This window comes from Amblyraja radiata, chromosome 31, assembly GCF_010909765.2.
Source record: "Amblyraja radiata isolate CabotCenter1 chromosome 31, sAmbRad1.1.pri, whole genome shotgun sequence".
In the NCBI taxonomy this organism is placed as follows: Eukaryota; Metazoa; Chordata; class Chondrichthyes; order Rajiformes; family Rajidae; genus Amblyraja; species Amblyraja radiata.
Genome location: NC_045986.1, coordinates 29,301,506 through 29,318,148, shown reverse-complemented (window position 1 = coordinate 29,318,148; position 16,643 = coordinate 29,301,506). Strand labels below are relative to the sequence as shown.

The 16,643-nt window shown below is 45.1% G+C and overlaps 1 protein-coding gene across 1 annotated transcript in view; it reads right to left on the bottom strand.

Annotated features, from left to right (window-relative positions):
- atp13a2 (ATPase cation transporting 13A2) overlaps positions 1-16,643 on the bottom strand; it is a 54,709-nt gene that overhangs the window by 17,114 nt on the left and 20,952 nt on the right. Inside the window, exons 5-14 of the mRNA XM_033048389.1 lie at positions 15,969-16,077; positions 12,653-12,732; positions 11,118-11,195; positions 10,023-10,092; positions 7,083-7,217; positions 5,180-5,246; positions 2,989-3,120; positions 2,381-2,539; positions 1,551-1,661; positions 363-409 (exon numbers count right to left, since the gene is read on the bottom strand). Of these exons, the coding sequence (XP_032904280.1) occupies positions 363-409; positions 1,551-1,661; positions 2,381-2,539; positions 2,989-3,120; positions 5,180-5,246; positions 7,083-7,217; positions 10,023-10,092; positions 11,118-11,195; positions 12,653-12,732; positions 15,969-16,077 (988 nt within the window). The remainder of the gene's footprint in view (positions 1-362; positions 410-1,550; positions 1,662-2,380; positions 2,540-2,988; positions 3,121-5,179; positions 5,247-7,082; positions 7,218-10,022; positions 10,093-11,117; positions 11,196-12,652; positions 12,733-15,968; positions 16,078-16,643) is intronic.

The following is a 16,643-nucleotide window of genomic DNA, read 5'->3' as shown; positions in this document are numbered from 1 at the left end:
ACAAAAAAAAGATTGAATGTGCAAGAGTAACTCAGTGGGTCAGGCAGCATCTCTGGAGAACATGGATAGGTGACAGTTCGGGTCACCAAATCCTGACAAGTGATGTTGGTATAGGTGAGAGGGGTTGGTTTTATAAGCAGATGGTTGGACAAAGGCCAGAGATGAAAAGACGAAAAGGTGTGAGATAAGGACAGGAAGTGACTTGTGAAGCCAGAGGAGAGAGTCTAGATGGAAGGGGAGAAATGGATGCTAGTTCAGGTGGGCACAGGGGAGAGGGGGTTAACATGGTACCCGTGGGGGGTGGGAAATTCCCCCCAACCTGACCTGCCAGACTAAATAAGGACAAGTCTCAAACCACTTACCTTCTGTTTTTCTAGAATCACTATGCTGTATATGTCTCCAATCAAAGCTGTGAAAACAAATGTTAAAAAAAATTCAATAGGTGGTATTAAATGAAATCTAATGATAGTTTTATACCCCATGTCCTGGTCTGTGTGGCACCCAGGCTCGCAGTAATTGAGTCGAGTCTCCTTCCTTGCTGCACTTTATGTTTCTCGCTGGTTTGCCTGAAGGCATTGACTCATGCCAATACTTTGCCAATTGAGGTTTAGTTTAGTTTACAGATGCAGCGTGGAAGCTCACCTTTCGGCCCACGCCGGCCAGCGATCACCCCGTACACTAGGACTATCCTGCACACTCGAGGGACAATTTACAGAAGCCAATTAACCTATAAATCTGGAGATAGACACAAAAAGCTGGAGTAACTCAGCGGGACAGGCGGCGTCTCTGGAGAGAAGGAATGGGTGGTGTTCTGGGTCAAGACCCTTTTTCAGACTGAAGACCAAGTCTGAAAAAGGGTCTCGACCCGAAACATCACCCATTCCTTCTCTCCGGAGATGCTGCCTGTCCCGCTGAGTTACTCCAGCTTTTATTGTCTATCTGTACGTCTTCGGAGCGTGGGAGGAAACCGGAGCACCCGGAGAAAACCCATGCAGGTCACGGGGAGAACGCACAAACTCACGTGCAGCACCCGTAGTTAGGATTGAACCCGGGTCTCTGGCGCGGTGGGGCCGCAACTCTACCGCTGCGCCACCGTGTGGCGTTGGGAGTGTTGTCGGGCCAAGGGCAATGTCAGAACAAAATTGATCCTCTGACCCGATACAGCCTGCGGGAGCGACGGGGATGGGTCGAGAAGGTACTGATACATGACAGAGGGTGCAGAGCCTCTCCACAGGTGGTGCCTGGCCCACTGAGTTCCTCCCGCAGCTTTCCCCCAGAAATGGTGTCAATATGACAGAACGGATGAAGGAAGGGTCACTGATCAGCAATGTTGACTCCGTTGCTCTCTCCAGCAATGCTGCTTCACCTGCTGGGCACTCTACTATTGTGTCAAACTCTCAGCATCTTATGGCTGCAGTAGACCGCTGTGGCCCTTCACTCTCCACCTGGTATTTAGCAAGGGCGTGTCTATACCAGGTGTGTCGTCACAGAAGGAAGTAAAGTGTCATAATGGCAACAACTATCCCCAACGTAATAAACAACACACCTACCGAGAACTCCCAGAAAGATAATGAACTTCATAGCATCTTTGTAGAACTTAAATCCCAAAGGCTTGGGATACAGAATGGAACTGATCAGTTCTCCTTTGCTCGTGCAAAAGCCTGCAGAGAAAGGGAATCAAGGAATTAATTGTCTCAACTGTAGCAGAGTGCTCTGACAAACCTGGTTTACTAAATATCCCCAAACTGCGGAACATCCTGGACAATACAGCTCCTCACCCCCTCCGTGACACACACTGGTCAACCTGAGGAGCATCTTCAGCAACAGACTGGTTCCACCAAGATGCAGCACAGAACACCACAGGAGATCCTTCTTCCCTGTGGCTATCAAACTGTACAACTCCTCCCCCTTCTGTCATGGGGTAGACTGACTCCCCTCCCCCTCCACCCCCCCCCCCCCCCCAATCTTTGCACATCCCCCAATCCTTTCCACTCGTCACTTTAATTTCATGTTTGAGAAGGAACTGCAGATGCTGGAAAATCGAAGGTAGACAAAAATGCTGGATAAACTCAGCGGGTGCCCCATTCCTGCCTTCCCCCCATATACCCTGACTCCGCTATCTTTAAGAGCCCTATCTAGCTCTCCCTTGAAAGTATCCAGAGAACCGCCCTCCGAGGCACAGAATGCCACAGGTATGGGGAGAACGCAGGAAAGGGGTACAGATTTTGGATGATCAGCCATGATCATATTGAATGGCAGTGCTGGCTCAAAGGGCCAAATGGCCTCTACACCTGCGCCTATTTTCTATATTTCTACTCAATTAACATCACTAAACTCTTATTCTGGTTTTAATCGGACCCCGCTCATGTCCAGTCAGTACCTGTTCTCACTACCACAGCCAAAACGGGTTGCTCCTCGCTGTAGCTCTTTGACTGTACAACCTGGGTGCCGCAGAAAAGGGTGTGCCGTTTGTGTTCTTCAGAGGAATAGTTCACATCTTGATCAGGTAGAGGCGTCTTCATCACCGGTACACTCTCACCTGGAAAAATATCACACAGCAGTAATAAAAGTTTGTTGCATGCCTTTTTGAAATATTCCTGCAGCGCACAGTTCCTCATTTCATCAATACTGCTTATACTAATAGGTGGCAGAAGCAACGAGAAGATGCCAAAATGCCGGAGTAACTCAGCAGGACAGGCAGCATCTCTGGATAGAAAGCATGGGTGACGTTTCGGGTTGAGATCCTTCTTCAGACTGAGTCAGGGGAGATGGAGACACATAGAGATAAGGGAAGGCAAGGTGTGAAAACGGGGATGAGGATCAAGAAAATGTAGAATAGATCATTGTTAGCCAGGAGGAGAACGTACAAACTCCGTACAGACAGCATCCGTAGTCGGGATCGAACCCGGGTCTCCGGCACTGTGTCACCAAGGGAACAGGAGACTCCGGAGGGGGGGGGGAAAGAACGGGACGATGTTCGGCTCTCACCTGTCAGCATGCTCTCATTGACCATACACTCTCCTGTAAGAAGTGCTGCATCACAAGGAACCTGAATTCCATCTTCAGCGATCACTATGCAGTCACCAGGAACCAGATGCTGAGAATTCACCATTTCCACTTCTGTAACAAAAAAGACCAGTGAACCCTTCTTTAGTCAGAGGGTGGTGAATCTGTGGAATTCTTTGCCACAGACGGCTGTGGGGGCCAAGTCAGTGGACACATTTGGCAGAGATAGATAGATTCTTGATTAGTACAGATGTCAGAGGTTATGGGGAGAAGGCAGGGGAATGGGGTTGGGAGGGAGAGATAGATCAGCCATGATTCAATGGCGGAGGAGACTTGATGGGCCGAACGGCCTAATTCTGCTCCTATCACTTATGATCTTATGAACTCATTAGCAATGGAGAATGCAATACAAGCAAAAACCAAACTTCAAGGACATGGCCAATACATCAAAAGTTAGCTTGATTTACAACCAAACATATAAAACACAAGGTTATTACATTGATAATTTGGAAAGAATGTGAAGATAAATGGTGCTAGATGGAGCTAAGCTTACTGTTATCATAAGAAATACATAACATGCTTATTCCCAAATTCCTTTCTTTGGTCCTTAGGCAAAAGCTAGCAGGAAAGGACAGAAATGAACTTGTTGCAAGGCTATAAGGGATTGTGCAAACCTTTATACAGAGAGCAGTGGCTCATTTCAAATCTACTAAATATCAGCGAGTTCTAATAAAATTGCAAACTAACAGGCAGAAATACAAGTCCAAATGAATATTAATAAATATACTCTGTTCAGAAGGACAGTAATAACCTCTGCGTAGTTTTTCATATTGTTGATCAAGTTTCTTTCCATAAAGTATAGACACTAAATGGGGAATGGGGAATAGTTTGTGCTCCAAGCCATTGCACAAGGCAGGACAGGAAAACCAGTCAAGTTGCATTTAAAGGTACACAAAAGAGCTGGAGAAACTCAGCGGGTGCAGCAGCATCTATGGAGCGAAGGAAATAGGTAACGTTTCGGGCCGAAACCCTTCCGGGTTTCGACCTGAAACGTTGCCTATTTCCTTTGGGTTTCGGCCCGAAACGTTGCCTATTTCCTTCGCTCCATAGATGCTGCTGCACCCGCTGAGTTTCTCCAGCTTTTTTGTGTACCTTCGATTTTCCAGCAGCTGCAGTTCCTTCTTGAACAAGTTGCATTTAAATGTAGTTTTAGGTTTAGAGATACAAAATGGAAACAGGTCCTTTGGCCCACTGAATCCCCGCCGACCAATGATCACCCGTGCACTAGATCTTATCTCTCACACACTAGGGACAATTTACAGAAGCCAGGTAACCTACAAATCTGCACGCCTTTGGGATGTGGGAAGAAACCGGAACACCCAGAGAAATACCACGTGGTCACAGGGTGAACGTGCAAACTCCGTACAGACAGGGTTTCCGGCGCTGTAAAGCAGCAACTCGCCTGTGTTGGCAGTGGCTCACAAATAATTCACAAGATGTTTCACTGGAGTGTTAACAAAGTAAAATTGACTTGAAGCCAAATATTACAGACAATCGTCAACGAAGTATTGTTTAAGGAATATCTTAGAAGTTTCAGATTTGCAATAAGTTATTTTTCCTGCAGGTTTTAAAATTCAACAGTGTTTTTCATAGTTTATGTTTGTAATTGCAGGCTAAAGATACTAAAGGCTGTATATTATATTGTTCAATAGAGTATTGCTGCACAAGTATCAGAAGAAGCAATTGCTTATCTATTTCCAAACCATGGATAGGAAAGGTTTTGGAGGAATATGGGCCAAATGTAGGCAAAAGGTACAAGCTTAGATGGGGCATCTTGGTCAGCATGGACAAGTTGGGCTGAAGGGCCTGTTTCCGTGCTGCACGATTCAGTTTCCAAAGCAACTCGCTTAAACGCCGTTCCACGGTGAGACTGGCAACTTGTGTTTTCAAGAGACAATGGTGTTTGCTTCGAGGATAAACTCAAAATGCTGGAGTAACTCCGCAAGACAGGCAGCATCTCTGGGGAGAAGGAATGGGTGACGTTTCGGGTCGAGACTCACTTATTCATCTATCATATTACATCAAATTCAAGTCAATAAAACAGGCATTATGGCAGAACGACCTATATATTGGTCCACTTTTGTACGTAACAATATAAGCATCAATCGCTTACCTCCAGTATCTCTACGGACCTGTACATTAAGTGTCAACTTCACCATATTCCGCAGTGTCACACTTTGCTGCACAAAGAAGATACAATCAGTGTTATCTCATAAAAATCTTCCCTTTCACAGTCTAATAAGCACATCAATGAAATACAACACACAATATATTCATCACTAAAGCTCAACGCACTCCTGATTAGTAAATTAAATAATAGCTATCATGGCGTATAAAATTCTCAGGCGGAGAGAGTAGGCAGAACCTTTTTCCCTGGATGGAAAAATGAAATACTAAAAGTATTTCTGAAGCAGCCTGAAATCTGCAACATCCAGGTTCAGGAATAGCTGCTCCCACATATATATATGAAGCAAAGCAAGAATTTCATTGTCCTATCTGGGACACATAACAATAAACCCTCTTGAATCTGGAATCTCTTGAATCTAAAAGTCATAGCTTAAAGGTGAGAGGGGCAATGTTTAAAGGAGATGTGTGGGGAAATATTTCCCCCCCCCCAAAGAGGGTGGCGAGTGCCTGTAACGCACCTGTTCTTATTCTGTGCTGTTCTGTTCTATAGTTGGACATCTGCACTCTCCACTCAACAACACCGTGTGCACATGTGCACTTTAAACTTTTTACAGCATTTGTTGGGAATGAAAAGCTCGTGGTGGTTTATTTTTTTCATTCCGTTCATTGCGAGTGCTGTATGTGTTTGTGAACGATGGCAAAATGCTTGGTGGTGTAGTAGGTGAATACATGTCCAATTATCAGTATGACTGACAACATTTAGCTTGTGTATTTAACATATTATAGCTAGACTGTGTATTAAATAGCTAACAAAAAAAGTAATTGTTGATTTCATGGAACAGGATGTAGGAGACGACAGATGGGAAGCTTAACTCCAACTTCCCCAAGGGCAAGGACTTCAGAGGCCAACTCCAAAGCTGCTAACTCAATTACTGTCTCATGTCCAATCATTCCCAAGTCAGCAATCTCATTTATTTATTGACATTTGCATAGCACTAAATTAAAAATAATATTTGCCATCATACTGGGGTATCGCTACAGCCTTGTAGCGCCAGAGACCCGGGTTCGATCCTGACTACAGGTGCTGTCTGTACGGAATTTGTACGTCCCCCCCGTGACCGCGTGGGTTTTCTCGGACACGCCAAAGCCATACAGGCTTGTAGTTTAATTGGCTTTGTAAAATTGTAAATTGTCCCGTGTGTGTGTAGAATAGTGCGATTGTACGGAGATTGGTGGTTGACGCGGACTTGGTGGACCGAAGGGCTGTGTATCTGAATCTCTGTATCTACAATAGGAAAATCTGTCAAACATCATTGCTATTTTCTTGATATCCGTCTGTTAAACCACCGAGCTGTACACATCGAAGAGCAGATTGCCTCATCACATTTAAAAGGGTAGAGCAAGCAATTAAACTTTTAAATAATTATCAGTGTCACATTTACAAACATTATCTCCATTCCAATTTTCCAACAGAAACAACTTTTCTTCTTAAATCTACAGAATTAAATCTGACCATTGAAATATTTTAGGTTGATGGAAATTTATTACAAGATGCAAGGAGGAGGTAGTTGAGGCAGGGACTATCGCAATGTTTAAGAAGCAATTAGACAGGTACATGGACAGGGCAGGTTTTGAGGGATAAGGGCGAAATGCAGGCAGGTGGGACTGGTGAAGATGGGATATGTTGGTTGGTATGGGCAAGTTGGGCCGAAGGGCCTGTTTCCACACTGCCCTTTGACTGCCGCAAGATGCCATTTCCTAATATAACCTAACTTTTTTGTTTCACGTTCAAAAAAACATGAAGTCACCAAATTCATTTCATTTCCAGCAATCATGCTTCAGATCCTGCATACAATGGCAGCCTCTGCTACCCGCTCCCAATGATGTACCTTGCGTGTCTGGTATAGGGATATACCAATGGATATCACGGAGATGAACAGGATACACACTGCATAGTAATAATACTCCTCAGTGACCCAAAGTATAATACTGAAAATCTGAAAAATGTAGAAAGGGTTCAAGACCTGGAACAGAGAAAAAAAAAGGTTTAGCATCAAACTTAGAATTGAAAATAAACGAAACTAAATTAAACCTATACAATTAGAAATGAGCAAAAGATGCGCAGAAACCAGGCAACTCTCTGCGTACTGGTCATAGACGTGGATCTGCAATCATTCATTACAACGCTGCACTATTTTAAACCTCGACTCCAACAACAGCATCACTTACTTGAACCATGCTCCTCATCTATCATGCACTAAACGTTATTCCCTTTATCCTGTACCTGGACTTTGTGGACAGTTTGATTGTAATCATGTATAATCTTTCCATTGACTGGACAGCACACAACAAAAGCTTTTCACTGAAGATAGATACAAAATGCTGGCGTAACTCAGCAGGACAGGCAGCATCTCTGGAGAAAAGGAAGGGTCTCAACCCTGAACGTCACCCATTCCTTCTCTCTAAGAGATGCTGCCTGTCACCGCTGAGTTACTCCAGCCTTTTGTGTCTATCTTTGGTGTAAACCAGCATCTGTGGTTACTTCCTACACAAAAAGACTGTACCTTGGTACACGTGACAATAAACTAAACTAATTTAAAGATTGGATCATTCTTACAAGTACTCTTTCATTTACCATCACCATCATTTTTTCCTGTGCTCATTATGTTGCCCCTTACGTCCGTGATTCATTTTGCTAAAATACGGACCATATCCGTTATTTTCCAGCACCAAAACCATATGGTACATGTTCGTTTAGTTTAGTTTAGAGATACAGCGCTGAAACAGGCCCTTCGGCCCACCAAGACCGCGCCGACCAGTAATCCCCGCACATTAACACTATCCTACACCTACTAGGGACAATTTTTATATTTTACCAAGCCAATTAACCTACAAACCTGTACGTCTTTGGAGTGTGGGAGGAAACCAAAGATCTCGGAGAAAACCAATGCAGGTCACGGGGAGAACGTACAAACTCCGTACAGGCAGCGCCCGTAGTGGGGATCGAACCCTGGCCTCCGTCGCTGCATTCGCTGTAAGGCAGCAACTCTACCGCTGCGCCACCGTGACCGCCCTGAATCTGTGATCTGTGAGCACCTGTAGGGTCATTTACAAAATTCAACCTTCTCATGGTTCACATGCATGCAAGCATACACATGGAGAGCATCAAACACACTCACCTTTTTAACTTTCTCTGTTGCAATTGAATCAAAGATAATTTAGTAGCTCTTGGCTTCCACAAATAAAGGTTAAATAACACAGGGCTGAAGGTCGACCCTTATTGTGCATCATGATGTATGACACCTTAAACATGTATTTGGCCCAAGCTACTAGGATGGAGAAAAACCCTGGTTTCTTAAATTATAATTACACTTAGACCCACCTGCCTTTACACCAGCACACAAGATGTTTGGCCTCAGTACACTGGCGTTCATTTCCTTACTTGCACCCTATACCGTTTAGTTTAGTTTCGAGATACAGAGCAGAAACAGGCCCTTCGGCCCACCGAGTCGGCACCGACCAGCGATCCTACACTCACGAGGGACAATTTTACATTTATACTAAGCCAATTAACCTTTCAACCTGTACGTCTTTGGAGAGTGCGAGGAAACCGAAGATCCCAGCAAAAACCCACAGGGAGATGGTACAAACACCGTACAGACCAGCTCCCATTGTCAGGATCAAACCCGGGTCTCTTGCCCTGTAAGGCAGTAGCTCTACCACTGTGCCACCACTGTTATTGCTACCCTGTGTTCACAACTGCAACCAGTGGCTTGTTGCACCACTTCAGTCGGCGCAGTATTGTTGCTCATAGAGCTGCTGCTTCAGCGCCAGAGACGCGGGTTCGATCCTGACCTCAGATGCTGCCTATACTGAGTTTGCATGTTCTCCCTGTGACCACATGGGTTTCTCCTGGATGCTCCGATTTCCTCCCATATCTCAATGATGTGCAGGTTTGTAGGTTAATTGGCCTCTGTATAATTGTCCCTGGTGTATAGGTGAGTGGTCGGGGGAGGGAATGGGAATGTGCAGAGAATTTTAAACGTCGGATGAATGTAAATGGGTTGTTGATGGCTGGTGCTGACTCGATGGGACAAAGGCCTCTTTCTGTGCAGAAATTCCAGGACTCTAATAACGGTGTCGCAGTGGTAGAGCTGCTGCCTTACAGCGCTTGTAGCTCCGGAGACCGGGGTTCGATCCCGACGGGTGCTGTCTGTGGAGTTTGTACGTTCTCCTTGTGACCGCGTGGGTGTTCGCCGAGATTTTCGGTTTTCTCCCACACTCCAAAGGCGTACAGGTATGTAGGTAAATTGGCTTGGTAAATGTAAAAATTGTCCCTAGAGTGTGTAGGATAGTGTTAATATGCGGGGATCGCTGGACGGCGTGGACCCGGTGGGCCGAAGGGCCTGTTTCCACGCTGTATCTCTAGACTAAATTAAACTAAACCTCAACAATGAAAACACTTACTTCCGAGCAAGTATTTTCTCTTACCCTGTAGTTTTCTGTCCCCCCCCCCCCCCCCCCCCCCCCATTTACTGGAAAAGAGTACTTCCAACTGTGCAAGGGGCACTCCTTCCTTCCCACCACCATCGTAGAAACTTGGTTGTTTTTGTTCCTCTTCTGTAGAGTAAAATCGTCATTTGTATATGGTGGTAAATGCATGAATGAATTCAAGGCCACTAATCTACTCCCCTCTAATCAGGGCTTTGCTACTCCAGTTACGTACATCAGCAAGCCATACACAATCATTAAGACACCACAATCTGCGTAACCCCAAAATAAAAGCATTGCTCTTTTCTATGGAAAGAAACATGACCATCTCTACTCACCTCCTGTACTAATAGTGTGAAGTATGATTTTACAAGCACCTCAATCACGTTTCGCCCATATACCTGCCTTCTGCAAGTTAAAAAAAACATTACGGCAATTTAGAAGAGTCTAACTTTTACCACGGCAATTCTTAGAGGTAGCAATACCTCACAAGTACTTAGCCTTCTGTAAATATAGTAAATGATAGCAATACGTTTGCACATCACTGTCAAATTTAAAAAGGACACAAAGTGCTGGAGTAATTTGGAATGTCAGGCAGCCTCCGTGGAGAACAAAGTAAACTAGATGTTTTGAGTTAGGGCCCAATGCAAACATCACCGATCCATGTTCTCCAGGGATGATGCCTGACCCGCTGAATTACTCCAGCGCTTTGTATCCTTTTCGTAAACCAGCATCTGCAGTTCCTTGAATCTACTGATTAATCTAAGCCTGTTCTCACCCTTCACCCACACATATATTTTCTAGCTGTGTTGTAATCCTGGCTTATGGTCAGTACTACAGTACAGTAGTTGCCTCTACAGCGAGATTGATTGTAGCTCTTCAAATAATCACCTACAGTTTTTGTAACTGAAGTAGATGGATTTCAGTTAGGTCACCGTAATCAAGAGGTATTGAGAAGTTGCAGACAATTACAGTTGAGATATAGATCGTGCAATATTACAGGATGATAGAATCACGATGAATTCTGCAGGTACACAAACAGATAAAAGCTTATTCTACATAGGCTGATGATAGAGCATGCACCTTCTGGAAAAATATCTCCCTCCTCTTGTAAAGAAAGCAGACAATGACAAAATAGTGGTCTTGGTTTCCCTTGATGTTTATGGTTCAGCAACATAAATTTTCACAGACGAGGAGTCATTCTACAAAATGAGCACCACATTTATTTACGCCGTAACTAAGCTTGCACAGACATCTTTTGTGTGACAACAAGAAGCTACTACTAATCAGTCATAAGATCATCATTTATTCGGCCTGAAGCCAACGTCATGCATCTCCCCAGAACTTTACCAACTGCTTGTTTCCAGAAATATTTCAGCAAAACATTCTATCTTGTTGGATATATAGAATTTCTACAATTCTTAAGGACTTACTTTCTAATTTGGTTGTGTGTGCTGAGTCCCTTCTGTTGTTTGTGAATGTCTTCACATGATAGAGACTCATCGAGATCGCTAAAAAAAGGAAAGAATTGATCAGCAATAAGCACCGCACACACTCGCACTCGCTCACTCACGCAAACCTTGTTGTATAAATGCACGATAAAATGGGTAAAACACACACACAAATATATTAACCATATATGGTTAAAATGACCATATATATGTGTATTTGTGAGTGTGTGTATACACACTGAACTTTGCTTCTCTCTCGTTTATTATATAGTTTACAGTGTACTATGTTTACATATTCTGTTGTGCTGCTGCAAGTAAGAATTTCATTGTTCCATCTGGGACATTGAACATGGTGGCACAAGTTCAGGGCTGCTGCAGCTTAGCAAGCTCTCTCCTGACGGTGGCTGCTGTCGGCATGAGCATGCGCTTTCTCCCCATGACCAAGCGGGTTCCCCACAGATGCTCAGGATTCTTCCCACATGCCAAAGACGTGCAGGCCAAAAGAAAACATGAACACCAAGAAAACTCAGTTCAAGATCCAACAGAGTGGTGAACTTGCAAACAGTGGTTAGAGAATGTGATGAGCAGCAAAGTGACTGAATCTGTGGCCTGGCCTCGAGACAACAGGCTTAGTTTAGTTTAATTTGGCGATACAGCGCGGAAACGGGCCCTTCGGCCCACTGGGGTCCGCGCCGACCAGCGATCGACACTCCCCGCATATCAACACCATCCTACACACACACGGGACAATTTTGGTACATTTTTATACCAAGCCAACTAACCAACAAACCTACACGTCTTTGGAGTGTGGGAGGAAACCGAAGATCTCTGAGAAAACCCACGCAGGTCACGGGGAGAACATACAAACTCCGCACAGACAGCACCCGTAGTCAGGATGGAATCCTGGTCTCTGGTGCTGTGAGGCAGCAACTCTACCGCTAGGCCACAGTGCCGCCCTAGTCTCAATGTATTATTGAAGAAGATTGCCACTTATCCTAACTAATCTCATCAAAAGTTTGATGAGATTAGCCTCTCCTCCCTTCCCTCAGCCCTCGGGCTCCTCCTCCTCCTTTTTCCTTCCTTCTCCCCACCACTATCAGTCTGAAGAAGGGTTTTGGCCCGAAACGTTGCCTATTTCCTTCGCTCCATAGATGCTGCTGCACCCGCTGAGTTTCTCCAGCATTTTTGTGTACCCCAAAAGTTTGATGGCCAATACAGACTTGATACTTGTCAAATGTATCACCTCATACTTTCTTCAATATATTTATTTGCTTCTCTGACACTAACAAATCAGTGCTTGCTTAATCTGTCCTTAATCTGTTTCTGTCTATGTGATTTACATTGTATGTTCCTCAGAGATTTTTTTACAAGTTTTCCATCAATGACATCAGGCTAACTGACTTGTTATTCCTGAATCCAGTCCCATTATTTTTGTTTTCAACAGTTCAACAGGCATGGACATTGTAGGCAGAAGGGCCTGTTACTGTGCTAGTTTGCTCCCACATAAGGTCACCTACCTGAGCTTGCAGAAGCTTCCTTTCTTCTCAATCCAAATGTAGCGTAAACCCTCAAAGGTGTAGTATCGAATCACACTTTTCTTTTGAGGAAAACATAATGTGTGAAGATTAGAAAGTGACCTTGCTTCAAACTGCAAGGAGCCCTGATCACAGCAACACCATGCTGTCCAAACTGGAGCTACTCACAGCGATCTGAGTGGGACCTGGAAAACATTGCCAGGGATGGTGGTGGAGGCAGATATGATAGAGATGTTTAAGAGGCTTTTACATGGGCACATGGAAGTATAAGGAATAGAGGGATATGGATCATGTACAGGCAGACGAGATCAGTTTAACTTGGCATCATGTTCGGCATATTGTGGGTATTCCTGTGCTGTTCTATGTTCTTCTTAGGCAGTGTGTTGGGACCAAGGACGACCTGTTTCCAACGGCAGCTTTGTGGGTTTATTAGATGGCTAACGAGACCAGTATTGGAACTGCAGGCTCTTCCAACACATGGGAAATGCCGCTACCCGCCCAGTCAGAAAAACTGCAGTTTATTTGCTGCATATAAATTTTAAAAAGATGCAGACTGGTTCTGTTAATCAATACAAAAACCAGCGTCTCATAATCAGACGCATTGATGGCGTTTCATAGACGACTGTGATTGTTCCTTATATAGGCACATTGGCCACACTAAGCATTTTCATCCAAGACATTGAGTTCCGTATCTGCAATGACCTTGGAATAATCACTGACCAAGATATTCACATTGGTAGATAAAAATGCTGGAGAAACTCAGCGGGTGAGGCCGCATCTATGAAGCGAGGGAATGGGTGACCCGAAACGTCACCTATTCCATCTCTCCATAGATGCCACCTCACCCGCTGAGTTTCTCCAGCATTTTTGTCTACCTTCGATTTTTCCAGCATCTGCAGTTCCTTCTTAAAGATATTCACATGAATACTTTAGCAGCCAAAGCTGGACAGAGGCCAAGCACTGTGCATTGAGCAATTGCTTCATAACTCCCAAGAGATCCTTCACAGAGCACGTCTCAGGTGCAATGAGGTACATTCCATCTGCCTGAATCAGTGCAATGCCAACGCAAGGTTCATCAATCGGTCGACTGCAAGACCTGGTGGACCATGGGCTGTAGGCGGTAGCCGCTGAGCCGGCCCATGGTCGAAGGACCCAGCGACCCGCAGCCTGGAACCAGTGGAGCTGGCCGAGCCGCCATTGAAGGTCAGAAACCGGGAGGATGGAGGCAGTGACAACAACAGACGCGACAGGAGAGGAGCAAGGGCGGCGGGAGAGGACCTACCTACCGACCGCTACGTCAAGTTCAGTCTCGGATGGACGGGGGAAGGAGAGGACACGGGTTGTCGGTCGACCAATGGCTGGAGGTCCGCAGCAGCCTGGGGCATGCCTGAAGCGGGCACCGCTCACAACAAATGGAGCGTGGACTGGACTTGGAAAACGGCGGCAACACATGGCGCCTCTTGCATGCGGGGCTCAGTAGACTTTCTGTACATTTGCTAATCGGGGATGGTCCAACAATACTCTATTGGACTGTTTGTTAAATAATTTCAAAGAGCGTTTGCACTTTGCACGTGACAATAAAGAACCATTGAACCATTGGGAACAATGCAGTTGTCTTGAATGACTGACTGGGCACCGGATTAAACATTAATTCACAGCAGCACCAGCCAGCTATACCATCCACCGGGAGGTTTGGCCAGGTTTTTATATCTACTTAGATGGAATAAGACATAAAGTATTCATTTTATTTTTCTGCCATTTCCATACTTTAAATTAACAATTCTCCTGTCTGAGACATTTATCCTTGCAGTCCTTTTCTTTCCTTGCACCTTTACAGAAGCTCCTGCAGCCCATTTGTGTTTCTCTCTATCGTGTAACCTATTTTCAAGTCAGGTCGGGGGGGGGGGGGGGGGGGGGGGGTTCAATCCGCCACGGGTACCATGTAATCCCGTGCTACCCGCTCCATGGCCGGATAGTCGGCGACTAAACCGTCTACCCCACCTGGTTTGCCAGGTGAGGAGGGGGCTGTGGACCCCCAGCAGGACCAAAAACAAGATCCTGTCAAAAAGGGCGGATGGAGGAGCTTCTAGCGAGCCAACGGTCATCCACACTTCAGTAGAAGTAACAATCACTGTCATATTGTAACGATGATAAACGCACACACACACTAAAATCCTGTACTTCCAGCGGCGGAAGTCCGTAAGAACTGGAGGACAGAGATGTGTGGTGCATCCGTCATCGTTCCCGTCGGAAACCAGCACCACTGCGTTGCTAATGTTTTCAACGATGATGAATGAATATAGTATACTAACTATAGTGTACTAACTAACTATATATAGTATACTTAATATTCTAACTTCCACTTTAAAAAAAAAATCAGATAATGTTTTTTCTATTTCCCATCCATCTCTGAATGCCGAATCAGAGGTCATTTGTTTGTTTGGGCCAGAGAGTGCTGGGAGCAGGAATGACTGAAGAAGGGTCTCAACCCGAAACATCACCCATTCCTTCTCTCCAGAGATGTTGCCTGTCCCGCTGAGTTACTCCAGCAGTTTGTGTCTAACGTCAGTATAAACCAGCATCTGCAGTTCCTTCTTACACACGGCACATCAATCATATGCTTTACCTGCTCTTGAACATATGGGAGCAGAAAAGTGTCACCAGACTGTTGCCAGGACTGGCAGGCTTGAGTTAGGAGGAGAGACTGAATAAGCTCAGACCCGTGGAGGCAGAAAGGTGACCTTATAGAGGTTTATAAAATCATGAGGAACATAGATAAGGCCATGTGTAGAAAGGAACTTACACGGAAGATAGACACAAAATGCTGGAGTAACTCAGCGAGACAGGCAGCATCTCTGGATAGAAGGAATGGATGGCATTTCGGGTCAAGTCCCTTTTTCAGACTGATTTCAGACTGACACCAGTCTGAAGAAGGGTCTCGCCCCGAAATGCCATCCATTCCTTCTCCCCAGAGACGTTGCCTCACCCGCTGAGTTACTCCAGCATTTTGTGCCTACCTTCGATTTTATCAGCAGCCAGAGCAGCATTTTTTCCTGATTAGGGAGGTGGGCATATGGATAGAGCTGTCAGAGGAAATAGTTGGGGAGGCTACAATTACAACTTTTTTTTTTTTTTTAAAAGGACAGGTTGATGGCCAGGAAAGGTTTAGAGGGGTGTAGGCCAAACTCATGCAAATGTGGCTAACTCAGCAAGGCACCTTGGACAGCATGGATGAGTTGGGCCAAAGGGCCTATTGCAGCAGTGACTCTCTGGTTATGCAGTTGGTCTGATCTCTTACCTCCTCCTGTTTCTGTAGTTGCAATGTATCTTTCCAATCATCTTCAAGTACTCCTATGGCCAATGTAGTTCGCATATCATCGCCGCTAGATTCAGCTGACGGTGCAAACCTTTAAAATAGAGGAGCAGAAAATGAAGAGCATTAAACTGTGAGCTGGCACATGTGCTAAGAATTATTTCACCACCTGATATGGACAAGTGTGTAATGGCAATTACCTAACTTTCCAATGTCCAATTTGTGATCGCCATTACTACTCTGGGATGTCGAAGAGATAGAGCTTACGCACTCGCAGATAGTAAAAACTAATCTTCCCCTCGTTATTTCTTGATTAATTAGTCCTTTATTGAAGTAGTACAAACAAAGAAGTCTGCTTCTACTTCTTCTTAAGTCCTTTGCTCCTCTGGGGAGCATCGGCCATTGACAAATGTCCTCCACCTCACTCGGTTGTTGGCAGTTTTTTCGAGATCTCCCCAGATGAGTCCACTCTCAGACATTTCTGTCTGGACACCTCTTCTCCAGCTGTTCCTGGGGCGACCTCTTTTCCTTTTTCCTTGGCGGTTCCATTTCAGGGCTTGCCGGGTAATGTTTGTGGCAGGTTGATCTCCCCTGACTGTGTCAATAGACAATAGGTGGAGTAGGCCATTCGGCCCTTCGAGCCAGCACCGCCATTCAATG